The sequence below is a fragment of the Rhipicephalus microplus genome, chromosome 9 (genome assembly GCF_043290135.1).
Source record: "Rhipicephalus microplus isolate Deutch F79 chromosome 9, USDA_Rmic, whole genome shotgun sequence".
Classification (NCBI taxonomy): domain Eukaryota; kingdom Metazoa; phylum Arthropoda; class Arachnida; order Ixodida; family Ixodidae; genus Rhipicephalus; species Rhipicephalus microplus.
The window spans coordinates 72,016,239-72,031,091 of record NC_134708.1 but is presented as its reverse complement, the minus strand read 5'-3'; the positions used below and the strand labels follow the sequence as shown (position 1 = coordinate 72,031,091).

Below are 14,853 nucleotides of genomic sequence, written 5' to 3'. Positions count from 1 at the left end.
AAAATCGGGGTAATCTGCTGGGGCTTACGGCGAGAAAAGCAACGGGGCTCAAGGTTTTCCCTACAATGCTGCACACAAATAGCAAAGACACAACTGGTGAACATGACTGCGACGCTACCTAAGGAAACTGCCGCAGGTAGTTGACCACTCCGTCGGTGCCGTGCACTTGGAGGGCGAAAAAGCTTTTCGCCGGAGCCAACTGTGAGTTGATCAGCCGATGCGCCGTACTGAGAAGGCACCGTCGTATCATGCTCGCTCTGGCAGGCTTCTTCGTAGACTGTCAGCCGCTCCCGTAGCATGCGAATTCAGGCCTGTCTGACGGTCGCGGCCTTCGACCGACATCTGGCGTAGTGGTACAAGTTTATCGGAAATTTAAGGGCGCTAACGGTCGCGCTTTTCTTTTGTTTTTTCTCGCTGCCACTTCGCTAATCACCCACTGTTCTTCGACTTCCAACAGCTGACCGCCATGTTATATTGTTAGTGTTGCCAGCTCGCGATAGTCCCGTACGGGAAACGCTGCCAAGTGCGGCAGCAACGACGCAAATAGACGAGAGGGCAATGATAGCGCGGAATAAAGGGGCATTTGAAAGGTGGTACAAAGTAACGGTAGCTTATCGCGCGTCGTGCACGATCATGGCATCTTGAATAGTTAAAGCCCAGTCATTTCGTCGCTTCCTGAACGATAATGCGATAGTAAAACGGAAAGAAGCCGCGCAGTTAGCTCGCGTAGAAACAGCGACAACTGGGTGTTTCGACATCGGCTGTTTCATCGCTCTGGCTAGTCAAGGTCGGAGCGCAACGCGCGTGCTGCGCTATACTTTTCCTGCCTTTCAAAACCACTTTTTTTTTTCTTACCCAACGGCGTTGGTAAAACGAATGATATAATGGGTACCAAACTGGACCGACCCATAGAACGACATCGCATCTATGGCTGTTAAGTAATGGGTTTGTACCGTTTAGTTGTACTGCACTTCAATTGAGTGTGGCTTCATTCATCCGTCTTGATGGGAAACTAATCATAACTTGGACACGAACGTCTCTTGTAAAGTCGTATAACTCGCGAAATAAGACGACGCCGAGCTTGCGGTTATTTATACCGTGATTCGCACTGACAGAACTAACACCACCTTGCAAATGAAATAAAGTTTCGTTTAGCTGCACGTATACCGTCTCGCTAAACTACAACAGTTCAGAACACCGTAGCTAAAATCTATTTATTATTCGTACAACTTTTTTTTTTTTTGTTCGAACTGGAAGCGCGTGTTGACTGCCCGGAAAGCGGCCACGCTCTTACGGAGTTGAACCCAAATCTCCCAAACTCAGACCATAGAGTAACATAGTACACTATGCTCGGACGACGAGTAGATGCAGCTGACCTGTGACGAGCTCACTGTCATTTCTTCTGCTGTTCTAAATTCGGTAAGTAACATATGCGATAAAAATATTGCGCGTCAATGGTATGTGTATGATGTGGTTGAAGCCATGGTTGTAACACTGACGTGCATTACGATATTCAGAATATAAAATTTCTCGCAGCATGATGTAGGAGGTGCATTATGCTTATGGCACAGTGGGTATGCTCAAGGGAAATGATGAATGCGAGTGAGTATGAGCTTTACTGGGGTCCTGAGAAGAAAGAAAGCGTAGGCAAAAGCCCCGCCGATGAGTCGCCTGCCTAACTCAATGCTGGCAATAGCGACGGCAGTGCAAGCGACAGCGTCATGAGCGTCATTTGGCAAACATGGCTCCCGTGTCGTTTAGGTGCTGCGTGTTCGCCGTTTTGTTATTCGCCTGCCTGGGCGAGCAGGTGGACGAACTGGTCGTAACACCTCGCGAAACCAGCGATAACGAACCGTTCCCTAAATCTGAACTTCAAGCTCTCCCCACCGAACCTGATGTCTCCGCGGAGAGCGAGGCGCAAACGAACATCACCGCCGACGACGCCGCCAGCTCGAACTCCACGGAAACCGCCGGCGCTAAGAACGCGTCTTCGGCCAATCCGATCCGCTGCCTCCCCAGCAACGTGACGAGAAACGAAGACGAAGAGTACAACACGCTACAGCTAATAAACGGCACGGCTTTACTACAGGAGCTCTCGCCCGCGCCGAACAAGACCAACTCGACGGGCGGCCGTTGCATCGTGGTGACTTTCTACTCGCCTTACTGCAATTTCTGCGCCGGCGCCGCGCCCTACGTCAATGCCCTGCCCGCCGCGTTTCCAGATCTCGAATTCTACGCCGTGGACGTCGTCAAGTCGAGCAGCATAAACATGCGCTACGGGTTAGTCGCCGTTCCCAGCATACTGCTCTTCCACAACGGTCGCGCCGTTGCGAAGTTCAACGACACGTCGGTCACGATGCAAGGTTTGGTGTCGTTCGTCACCAAGCACACCGGCATGCAGGCCACTCGGCCTCTGGACCCGGATTACAGCGGCCCACTAGCCGATACGCCTTTGGAGTACACCGACTGGGTGCTCGTCTCGGCCTGGCTCTTCACCGTAGTCTGTGCCGTGGGCGCCTTCCTGCGCTCTAGCATGTGCAAGAGGATGGTTGCCAGCGTACAGAACGCTTGGCGGGAAGCGCAGCACCAGCATCAAGACTGAGCATTGTGCGTAACAGTACGTCATCTGCGACGCAAGTTCTCACGATGCTTTCTGGTCGGATTAATAGCTTTTGAAAATGCCACCCCGTGACACAATATCATTGTGTCATCGTGGATCTCTATAATGAACGGGGGTCGTAACCGCGGGTTGTAGTGTGTGGGTTGTTGTTAGAAGTCAGTCGTTGAGTCAAGTGGACTTTGCCGGCAACCCACTGTACATAACGTGGCGCAACGAATTGGGCTGTTCAGACCAGCCAAGTATTTGCTGGTTGTCCAATCTGCGATTTGCAGAGTGTGTACCACGAAGAGGGCATTTGTCAGGAAAGCGGTGCTCTCTTGTAGCTGATGGTGACAAATGGCAACAAAGAGCTGGGCTCTTTTATCATCGTTGAAGATGACCTTTGTGACATAGACTCGCAAACGCGAGCTAATGGATAATGGCGGCAAAGCGCATGGTGATGTTAGGTGCAATATGATATGTGCATAAGTCGTATACTGTTGTGTGTCGAGTGAAGTCTTCAGGAATATACATGTTTTGTTTCTAGACTTACATAAACGCAACAGCACTGTTTGACCATTGCATGTTCATGTGTGCGTTATGCTAGAGGACCTGCAGTGGAGCCACGATATCCAGCGCTCACATAATTGCAAAATGTTTAGGCACTGCAATGGCGTAGCCAGGTGTGCCGTTTTGGGGGTGTCAAACCCCCCTCCCCCCTAAGGTTATAGATAGCTTGCATGGGATGTCGTGGTCGGAGCTTTAGACGGACTGGTTCACTAAAACGGTGACCTTGATGACCCGACTACAGCATAATCACATTGCATTTATCCCGATTCAATACACTCACATCAGTGTACAGTAGACATACCCTAAAGGGTGTCTAGTAGGAAGTTGACTTTGCTGTACTGTGGCTTGCGACTGACAGTGCTATCGTCACGTAACAATGTGATAACGATGCGGCCAGAATTTCATTGGCTTCTTTGTGTGAACAAGAGAACTTGCAAGTGATGCAACGATAACACGCAGGTTCAGGTGACGTCACGGACTTTGCCTGTGTGATGTGGTGCACCAGCATGGAGGTTTTAGTGAAATCAGTGCAAGCCATCTATAGCACCCTTCATGCACCGAGCCTCAACACACAAAGCAATGACAGCATTGCAAGGCCACCGCACTACACTGCCGGCCATATAATTTGTGAAGGTGCAGGGAAATACTAGAAAACTCATGCGTAGGCTACACTTGTCCTTCAAGCCTGCTTGCACAGTTCGCGTATCAGCTTGCACATGGTGGTGTTTGCAGCACGACACCGAGAGTTATCATTTAACAAAGTTTTATGTAGTGGGCACATCTGTGTGCCATGGCCGTACGTCAACAAACTTGCATTTTTATGGCCAGCTACTCTTGTGTTTTGCTCAACCAACCATGCGAGAAGGTAGCCTGACAATACTGTCCAGGTTAGTTTCTTTTCTATACGCAAGTGGTAGTGGCAAAAGATTGCATATAACAGCAGAAAATCGTCGCAGTATTTCGTGTTGTGCAAGTCGACGTTTTCATCCAGGTACACTTTCTTTCGCAATTATATTTTCAGGTTTATTCAACTCTTGCCTATTTGCATAATCATGTGATTGCCATATTTAAGGTAGTGGTCGAGAGTAAAAACAATGCATAATGAAACAACATAATGGTATGTACGTTTCATTAACAGTTGGCATGCCAAAACACTGTGAACTCGCAGAAAAGCAACTTGCAATATTGTGCCAAATGTAGACAACACTTCAGTTCAGTTGGTTGCAATCAAAGATAAAAATGTTGGCTCTGCCTCCAGGAAGGACAGCCACTGCTGTCCCTCCCTAAAGAGAACTTGCATAAATGCTCCATCTAACAACACTTTCTCTTTCTTTTTTTCTTTTTTTTGACATCAAGCGATTCTTGAGTGTTTCAGATAGCCAACTTTCCAATGTAGATGCATGTTTGTGTCGCTGGTCGGGAACCTGAACGTTCCCATGAATTAGGCTGGGAATCTGATACCATTGCTCAGCGAAATGCAATGTTTAAGGCAATAAGGACAAACCTTTAACTCCTAATTTAATATGCATAGTACTTATACAACCCCCAAGAAAAGCACTTGCTAAAATGTTCCAAGAGACCAGTGCGCTCATAATTCTAGAAGATTTACCCTGACATAAGCAAATATATCACAAAATTACATGGACATTTTATCACCTATGCGGGTGGCATCCTCAATATACACTAGCAACAAATGACCGGAGGTCGCCCAGTCCACTGCTAGTCACATATGTTTCCATAAATGCTCGGGAGGGGACAGCGGTCGTTGCTGCAAGCAGATTTGCTGCGACAGATTAACCATGATTCCTGGACTTCTCTTTTCCCGAACCTTTATGCCTGAACCAGTATTGTTGAAGTTAAAGGCATGCCCTGTTGTCCTGCAGTGTTCAACAAACTTTCTTGGAATGGTTATCATTAGCAACGTCCCCTTTGTGTTCATTGAGCCTAATTTTAAGCTTCGAGCGGAAACAAGCAAGCATGACTCTTTCGCAGGTTCTACTGAGGCATGACGATAGTTATAGCGCGAGAACAAAACGACGACACAGAGACAAGAAGGACACGAAAGACACGAGCGTGTCGTCGTTTTGTTCTCACGCTATAACTATCGTCATGCCATACCAACTAGCCCAAGCTGCCACACTTCTACTGACGGAAATATGCCACAGTTCCGTAGGCAGAGCTTACATTTTTGTTCTTGTTTGAATCGACTGTAACGTTTCGTACGGATTATGTCAAAGTCTCGGCACAAGACATCTCCTAATGGGGGGAAAATGGGCTTTTATAATCAACAAGGCTAGAAAACTACTTCCTGTTATAGCTTGTTCAACAACTTCATGCTGGGGTAATGAAAACGTAAGCTAGGAAAGGTGTAACACAACAAGTGTTTTCTTTATTGCAATAAATACACAAACACAGCAAAAATGAAAAAGTACGCTTAGAACTAACACTGCATAACCTACTCAAGGCACAAAATGGCCTGCATTTAACAATCGCATAAAAACAAATTGCACTCTAAAACCAGAATGCCAACGTGCCATCAGCGCACAAGCAGTGGAACAAATGAAGTGGTCAACACATTTGCAGCTCTTATGTTGAGATAAGAATAATCTCATGAAGTTAAGGCATCAGACATACATATACTTGCATAAATGAAACACCACTGAAAACAAACAGCCTCGACCTTGTCCGGAATAACTTGCTCAGTCCTGTGCACATTCAGAAATGCTGCTTTGCTTGGCCCTCGATTTCAGCTTGCAAAATGGGACCAAGAACTGTCGCACATTTCAAAGGCCAGGCTGTATAAAACAAATTACTCGGGCTAATAGTAGGGTTCAACTCATTTAGTGCAGCTATTGCTGCACCAGGAACATTGGCCTGCAAGTCCTGCATAGTCCATATTGATCCTCCGCTGAGCGCAAAGGGCACGACTCGAAATGGCAGGCGCGTAACAATTTAACTTGCGAAGAACAAGACTCGAAGACACTAAAACGACGTTCCTGCGATGTTGGTCTTTAAAGCTACACCACGAGGTGTCCTTCACTCCTGCGTGGAACGGTGAACAGACCACAGCAGTCTTATTGCTGAACTTGGTGCACCGAAGGTTCAATTTTCATCAAGAACACTCGATGCGATGGCACCAGAGAGGGCGCATTACATGGCATCAAAGTGGAACTGGTGAGCCTCTTGGCGCCTCATCCGATGGTCCTCCCGTTTTTCTAGCCAGTGCAGGGTTCCGATGATCAGCACAATAAAGACGCACGTGCCAGCCAGGGCAATGAACGTCAGCAGAACCTGAAATGTGAGCAAGAATGCATGTTACTTGGACAATTCGATGACACCTACGGTAAAGTTTGGGTACGTAAACAAATAAGTGCACAGCACTCAAAGAATGAGATTACAATACATGCAGCGTACGACTTCCAGCGCTGGTGCGGGCTGGGCGATTGCTGGAGAGAAGATCCTGTCCAATAATCTAACCCAATCTACCATGAGGATAAAAGGTGTTTCGGGAATGGATTGGGCCTTTATTCAAAGGGCGTGATAACGTACGATTACTCCATCACATTTATATTTACTATATGAAATAGCACTCCACAATTTTCCAGATCCTCCAGGCTTGTTTGTCACAGGAAACCAAGGACAAGAAAACATCCAATTACATTAACTTGCCAAGTTACTTGCAATAGCTGGTGAGTGTCACTTTCTGAATGGAACAGACCTCTAAAGCCTGCAGCGTCTCTTCCTCAACCGCCACCAAAGTGCGTGAACTTTAGACTGACGTTATGAACTGGCCAGCCGATGAATCCACCTTCAGTATATTGCAGAGTTCATGAGCAGGATAACTTTGAAGTGACAAAGGCAATCGGCTGCTGCAATTCGGTCATCTTGGTTGTATCTGACTATAGGTACTTGTAGCTAATGAAAAAAGTGAATGCATCTAGATGTAATTCTGCTTTTTGCAGTCGTATAACGGCCATCGCACTATTTTTATTGCATTTCAAAATGGAGCTCTGGCTAGCTCCTGTTCCTGACATTTATTTTTATAAGATACTTTCAAAACCCGATGGCACAACTGAAAGAAGTGAGGATAACGATAACTACAAGAGCAGTTAAAAGGGGATAAAAAAGTTAGAGGATTTTGTACGGCAAGCTTGAAGTCTGTTTTGTCAATTACGCACGCAATGAAGGCCAGAGTTGGATTCAGGTGGCAGTTATTTTCGTAACCAACAAGTCATTGCAGAATCCATTTTTACATTCATTCTACATAACTTTGCATAATCTATGTGTACTTGCCACTTCGCTTACCAGTTTATGCAGTTTCTGGTTGTCACATTGTTACTGACAGGCAAAAGGGGGCACAACGCAGAAATTTTTCGACGAACCAGGAAAGGTGCAGTTGAAACAAAAATGAAGGGGAGTAGAGTTACGTTGCACTAGTGCATAATATCGCACCTGTCGTCCAGGGGTGACGAAAAGCTTGTTGACCCAGCTTTGCGGGTCGTTCACTGGATATGGGATGACCACCATCTGCGAGTTCGGGATGATCTGCGTCCACTGGTGGTGCACGCTGAGGTGCTCGACACTCTCGTTGTTGGGAAGAGCCACGGTCAGCACGTCCACAAAGTTCGGAGACTGACCGAGGCCGAACACCGAATAAGGAAGCTGCAGCGCATAGTGTGCCGACTGGTACAACTGGCTTGCGCAGCTTTCCTACAGGACAAATGAAAAATTCCGTGAGCAGGAGTTGTCGCTGGATGCACTGTTTCAACAAGTGGTGCAAATAAACAGAAAGGTGAGCGGGTTGGTGGACTAACTAAAGTAGTGCCCAAAAACATAACTTAGCCAGTGGAGATAAAGTTGGAATGTCTGGCACACATGTGAACTAACAGACAATAATGCCAGTAATGTTAGTTCTCATTAATATTGTGCCTAACAAAAAAAACATGCCCTTAACACTTTCCGTCATTTGATAGCACACATGTGGCAGCACACAAACTTGGTTATATTTAGCTATATTCAGGTTCATTATAGCGAGGTCTGAGTGTAACATGTGAAATGTATGCAATAGGCTTTTTTTTCCTTCATGTAGCTGTACGAAATGCCAGATCTCACTGCATGCAACAATGACAATAATAACTGTTGGGGTTTTTATGTCCAAAAACTAGAATATGAATACGAGAAACGTCACAGTAGAAGGTACCGGAAATTTGGCCACGTAGTGCTTCTTAAATGCACACTTAAATTGCAGTACACAGGCTTCCTAGTGTTTCGCCTACATGAAAATGAGGTCATTACAGATAGGATTCGATCCCGTGACCTTCAGATCAGCAGCCGAGCGCCACAGCTACTCAACCATCGTGGCAATTCACTACATGCGAATTGTGTGTCTCGTAACTGTAAGCAATCTCCTTTGCAACCATGCAATGCTACAGTGATTGACGAAGTACTGATACAAATCTTTCGTTTACAGCTTATTTGAGGCAGCTGCCCACCATAGTTTCTTAAATTAACTAGAGGGGACTCTGGCGTTGCGATCGTTCAGCGACCATGGAAATGATGGGTAGTACATAGATTTACCTAGGCTTCGTGCTTGTGGAACTCGAACGCATTTGAGGCTTCATTTATTGGTGTTTTGGTTCGCACGAAAGAACGAACAGTTATAAACCTCATGAGCAGACTTGAAATGGTGAGCCTAAAAGGTTAAAGTAGTGAAGTGCAAGTGCTGAACATTTGCTGATTTCTGTTTCGTGACAAAACAACTTGCCATGTGAAGCCAACCGGAGCCAAAAGCACGAAAATTAAACAAATCCATGAACTACTCATCATTACCATGCTCACTGAAGCACGGTGCATTGCAGCTTCCATAGACACTAGTGCCAGAGTTCCCTTCAGGGTATTCATAGGAAACTCCATGCTGTAAACTACATATAGTGCAAAGCCTAAATTCCTTGAGAGAGCTATAAATACATAATTACAACAGCTTTTAAAAGACCTGTTCAAAGAGAACATCAAGCGCAGCATGACTTCTGATGCCAAAAAAAAAAAAAAAAGACAACTGCCCTGCAGGGTTCCAAGGACAACTGCACTTTATGGTTCCAAAATCGATCCCATGACTGTATCCATAAACACCGTCGAGGCTGGCTCTTTGATTTTTTTTTTTTTTAGAAATTTGGGGGGGGGGGGGGCACACTCTGATGCTGTTCGGTGGAATTCTGCATGGCCTTGGCTTTTGACACTAAAGCCGCGGTGAGCGTGTAGGTGGTATCAAGCACCACAATATTACTACCACAAGAGCTTTCGTAGCTCTTTCGTCTTGACGATAGTTATAGCGCGAGAAACAAAACGACGACACAGAGACAAGAAGGACACGAAAGACACGAGCGCTAACTTCCAACTGTTATAGCGCGAGAAACAAAACGACGACACAGAGACAAGAAGGACACGAAAGACACGAGCGCTAACTTCCAACAGTTGGAAGTTAGCGCTCGTGTCCTTCTTGTCTCTGTGCCGTCGTTTTGTTTCTCGCGCTATAACTATCGTCATGCCATACCAACTAGCCCAAGCTGCCACACTTCTTTCGTCTTGTCTAACATCATGATAACATTGTGCACATTTTTGAAGAGCTCGTTTAAAGAGCCGCTTAAACAACGCACTCCATAGGACATGAGGCTAGCGTAATTACTAAGTTGACAGCTGTCCAACAAAGCTAGAGAGGGACGAGACTCTTTCTGTCCAGAAGCAACTCTGCACAACGCAAGCCTCCAGCTGTTCGAATGCTCTTCTTCCTGTGAAAGCAATGCGCTCCGCTTCCAAAATTAACGTTGGTCTGCTTCACTGCATTTGTGATGCAGCTGTATCTATTCTTCAGGTAGCGCAATGAGAAATTACTCGTAAGAACCTGATGCACAGTTCCGGTTTTGCCAGTACATCACACCAACACTACATTTGGTATATGTTAGACAAAATACAGTGGAAGCTCGTTGGTATGATTTCACGTAACGTTTTCTGGCCTAGTATGCTTTTTTTTTTATTTCAACTTGCAGCTAACCTATTTGGTTAATATAATTTTCTAATACGTTTCACTTTATGTCTCCCATGAAGCATGTATCAGCATGACTGCACTATAAACACTTTCTTCACACAAGATAGCATGAGAAAATATCAACAGCCAACACAATAGGAAAAGGGTATAAACAACCAGAGGCAAAGGGCGCTGATGCGAAGAAAAACAAGCAAACAGGTTTAACGTACTAGAAATGTGGCTTAAGCACGTTGGTATAGACCTATTAGAAGTTATTAGCACATACATCACTACCAAACAAGAAAGAACAGACAAAAAGCTACAAGATGACGCAAAGTAAAAACCACGCACCTGCGGATAGCCACTGGACGTTATAATCCGATACCGAACCAGAGGGCCCGGCTGATTTGTTCCGTAGGCCAGGTGACCCTGCGGGCAGTCGGTGTAGCAGAGGCCACTCAGGGCCAGAACCTTGATGAAGCACGCATCGTCACTGAACTGGTTGCGAAGCGCGTACGTGTGGAAGCCATTCTGATGGGTTCCGTTGGTCAGCAGGATGTCCATGTGCCCGTCTTCGTCTATGTCGAAGAAGGCGGCCAGTTTAGCGGAGTCGAAGTTGGCCAGGGCTCCATAGTTCCAGTACGGGACCAGGTTTCGCCCATAGGGACAGCTGGGACAGTGGACGTTGAGAAGGAGCGTGGCTCGGGTGACTACCTTCTTCTGACCCGACGGCTTGCCGTCCAATACGGCCAGGAAGTCGGGGTAGCCGTCCATGTCCACGTCTGCAGAGCGTAGTGCTACTGGCATCGCCACGTCTGCCGGCTGGCCCTCATCAACGTGGAATTTCCACGTGTTATTGGCACTGTCCTGGAAAGACTCGAACCAAGTGACCCACTGGGTACCGTTGAGCACCATGATGGCGGAGCGCTTGCAGTCGGCGCTCCCCAGGCAGACGGGCATGACATGCTCCATGTCGCCGTCCGCGTCTACATCGACGAACAGGGATTGACCTTTGACGGCGGCGTCGGGAGGGTACTCGCGCCTGTTCGGGCCTTTGAAGGTGCTGTTGCCGACCCAGTACCAGACCTCCATGGACGAGTGGGCGGTCAGCATGAGATCCGCCGTCATGTCGTCGTTAAGGTCGACGAAGGAATTCGAGTGCGGTTTGGCGAGCGCGTCCGTGCCTACCCCGAGGGCCACCATTGTAGGTGTCCTGCTAGGACCGAACGTCCACACCGTTCTATTGCGGGGTTCCTCGGTGCGCGCGGAGAGCAGGTCGACGATCCGGTCGCCGTTGTAGTCGAACAGCAGCGGCTGCCAACCTACGCCGCTCACGTGCGTGCTGTTCGCGCAGTCGACGCCCATTCGAAGGCGTCCCCAGAAGATTCGAACATCGACGACGTCCGGCTTGCTACCGCTGTCCTTGGATGTCACTAGCACGTCCATGATGGAATCGCCGTCGAAGTCACCAGGCATGATGCCCGTAATGACGCCCGGAACGGCGCACTGGACGTCGGACTTGTAGAATGAAGGCTTCACGCCCGTGGCCACCCATATCTCAAGCCTGTGCGAGTCGTTGGACGCTAAGAAGAGATCGGTGAGCTTGTCGGAGTTGAAGTCCCCGAAGGCCCCCAGAACGCTCGGTTGGGCGCCGCCAAATACTTCGTCCGTGATGTCGCGGAAGCTCCAGGCCCCTTGGAAAAACAGGGCCGAGCACAGGAAGGCGATCGCGCGTGCACTTGTCATAGCTTCCATCACGGTTGCTGCTCCGTGTCGTCCGTCTCAAGCGACATGTCGTCGGACCCGCTAACGCGGAAGGCAAACGACGGAGCGAGCGTTTGCGGGGTTTAGAGCACTGGAAGCAGCCTCCCGTCGTATTTTCGCGGGGTGCGTAACATGCCTTGACAGAAATAAATTTTACGTTTAACTGTAACCGCGCACGTAAGTTAAGCAAGACACGAAACCGATTCAACTAATACCGTACTACAACTGAACACCTACGCTGTTTTCATCTAGAAACAGCACTGGCAAAATTAAAAGCAACGTTGCCTAGATGGCGCTACCAGCCTTTCATAAAAAAACAAGACAGGTTTTTGTTGTTGTTTTTTTCTAAATATAGTTGTTTGCAGGTAGGTTTTTTCCAACTTTTTCCCGATTTTTTTCTCAATTTTGCTTGCATATATATATACACGGACACACACACAAACGCACGTGTATGTACATACACATAAAGTATGGTTATATGGTTGAAAACCCACCCTCCCCGCACACACGCACACACCCCGCAAAAAAAAAATTCTGGTTTCGCTACTGCTTTAATCTGAATCTTTATTACCACCTGTGTGAACAATAACAATGCCACTCGTACTGAGAACAAACCTCAACTCGTTATTCGCAAGCGCAAAGATTTCCTGACCAATCTTTACAGAGCAGTCATTTTAATAACAAACCACTGACAGTACGTCAACTGATGTCTTATTGCACAACTAAGCACAATCGCCAGCATACACGGCACGGGTCGACAACGACCGCAACTTCATACGAACCCGTGACCTGTTGCGGTGTTCTCAAATAGCATAGCAGCAAATAAGTATCTTTTGTTTGCATTGACACGTGAGTCAGCGATGCAGTCGCAATAGGCATTTTTATAAATAAGTCCCTGCGAGGAGTGTGACGTTTAAGCTCCATTTATGCTTGATATGACCTTTTGTCCGTGCATGTAACGCAGGTGCGCGTGGCATTTAATTGAGATTGTCAAAAATGTGAGCGACTGCGGATGGAAAGCGAGAGACCGCTTTCCACAGCTGCCGTGGAAGCGCTGCGTCGTTTCTTCCGTTCATATTTTCTTTCAAATTGTGACATAAGCTCGGCGGAACAGCAGGGGCACTGATACACGGCAGTACAGCGGAGAAACCGACTTTCCTGGCACGACGGAAATAGCATATGTCAGTTATTATAACTGATTGAATCTGTCAGACGCACATGTTCTAGCGCATGAGGTTCCCTGCGATAATCCTCGAACAGCCCTGCAATCGAGTGCAGTTGTCCGTATATGAAGTAGTTCAAGAAACACTTCATCAACGACGCATTTGGATTATTGGGTGACATTTATTCTGATTCGGGTGAAACACACGTATATCTCTGGCGGGCTTCAAAGAGGAAGCACGCTGGAGGAAGCAGTTTATCACGTGTAAAGAATATTCTTTCACAATAGCGAAGCCTTAACAAGACGCTTGGCAAGCAGGAAAATCTGCGTGAACGGAATGCAGATGTCGACGCGACATGGTTTGCTTTGCTTTGCTATCCTAGGCACATGGCACGTACCCACTTTGGTGGATTGGCCAAGAATGCAACGTAGAGACTGGTAAATGTTATTCTAGGTAAGCTATGGAATTTAAAACCAAAAATAAAGAAATGAAATGGCAAGTATACCTAAAATATCCAATTTAAGTACAAGTAATATGCTTTTGAGCCTGTGTTCCAGACTGCGGTAAGTTTTAACTTAACGAAATGACGAAGAATTTTAAATACCAGGTTAAAAAGGCACTTGTTGAGTATTTAAAATGAATTTAGGCTTCGGTTCCCCAGGCTTGGGATACTGCCACAAGGATGCCTTTGGCGCGACATGGAATTTCCCGCTGAGGCTCGCGCTATGACGTCACACACTTTTCGGCGTCTTTAATTTTAATAAGCCAATGTGGATGAAATACCAAAAGACGCTTTCAAGGTTAAAAACGTGACGCTGACACTTGTTTCCAGGAATTCCGGCGCGAAGGAGGAATGGAAGAAATGAAAGGCAGGGAGGTCAACCAGACGCACGTCCGGTTTGCTACCCTACACTGGGGGAAGGAATTGAGCGGATCAAAGGAGAAATTTTCTGCGTAAACTCATAATCGCGACAGGAATGATTGAAGGTTAGGTGCCCTAAGTTCAGGGTGTCGGTCTAAATTGATTTAGTATTTTATTTTGGCATCCCTTTGGATTGTACTACACGCGTATACTGAGGCAAATTTCAGTGCACAATTTCTGCTCCATTTCTTTTTTTGTTTTGTTGGCGGAGGGGGGGAAGAGGAGGAGGTGTGGGATTACGTGTAGTACGCAGCATGAACAAGAATGCACTCACACGTGACTCAAAGAGCGCAGGTAAGACACATGCGGGTACACACGCAACAGATGTTCACTGTAACTGCTTTCGATGGTGAAAAAAAAGACAAAAAAAAACACCGAACTCAAACACACCGTCAATATATTCAGGCATCATCATTCCAAAGCGGTAGCCCAGTCAGGCCAGTTGATGAAACAACTCTGAAAACAGTGACAAGATTTTTTTTTTCTACAATATTTATCTATCATCATTTTTGATTAATCGATTTTTTAAATAATTGTTTTGGGGCATGAGCCGTTTCGTATAAGCTAAATCGGCTTATTTCTGTTACGTATCCTCGTATGAATATAGACAGGGAGTGCAAAAAAAAAGTACAGGGATGCTCTCAATGCCGTTTGCGATTATATTCAGGCCTCCAAACGTATCCCATTGTGATCTTCAATCAAATAACTATTATTTATTATCCCAAAAAAAGAAAACTCTAAATTGTGAGGTGAAATAAACGCAGCTGAGTGGTACTCACAACACATGAAATCTCAAAATTTCTCAAATTGACCT

General features: G+C 46.6%; 3 protein-coding genes across 5 annotated transcripts in view; 1 reads left to right on the top strand and 2 right to left on the bottom strand.

The window, feature by feature from the left end:
* Atg17 (autophagy-related 17) overlaps window positions 1-256 on the bottom strand; it is an 89,591-nt gene extending 89,335 nt beyond the window's left edge. For all 3 annotated transcript variants that reach the window (XM_075873813.1, XM_037415203.2, XM_075873814.1), the window contains exon 1: window positions 119-256. The gene's annotated coding sequence lies outside the window, so the exon portion shown is untranslated. The remainder of the gene's footprint in view (window positions 1-118) is intronic.
* A 1,458-nt stretch (window positions 257-1,714) lies between these two features.
* Window positions 1,715-3,178, top strand: bug (thioredoxin domain-containing protein bug). The gene has a single exon (XM_037415205.2). The coding sequence runs from the start codon at window positions 1,742-1,744 to the stop codon at window positions 2,600-2,602; it is 861 nt and encodes a 286-aa protein (XP_037271102.2). The 5' UTR covers window positions 1,715-1,741; the 3' UTR covers window positions 2,603-3,178.
* Window positions 3,179-5,538: 2,360 nt separating this feature from the next.
* On the bottom strand, window positions 5,539-12,172 carry LOC119163247 (T-cell immunomodulatory protein). Its single transcript, XM_037415204.2, has 3 exons — window positions 10,542-12,172; window positions 7,622-7,879; window positions 5,539-6,460 (listed from the first exon to the last, which is right to left on the bottom strand). The coding sequence occupies exons 1-3, from the start codon at window positions 11,943-11,945 to the stop codon at window positions 6,320-6,322; spliced, it is 1,803 nt and encodes a 600-aa protein (XP_037271101.2). The 5' UTR covers window positions 11,946-12,172; the 3' UTR covers window positions 5,539-6,319.
* Between the last annotated feature and the right edge of the window lie 2,681 nt (window positions 12,173-14,853).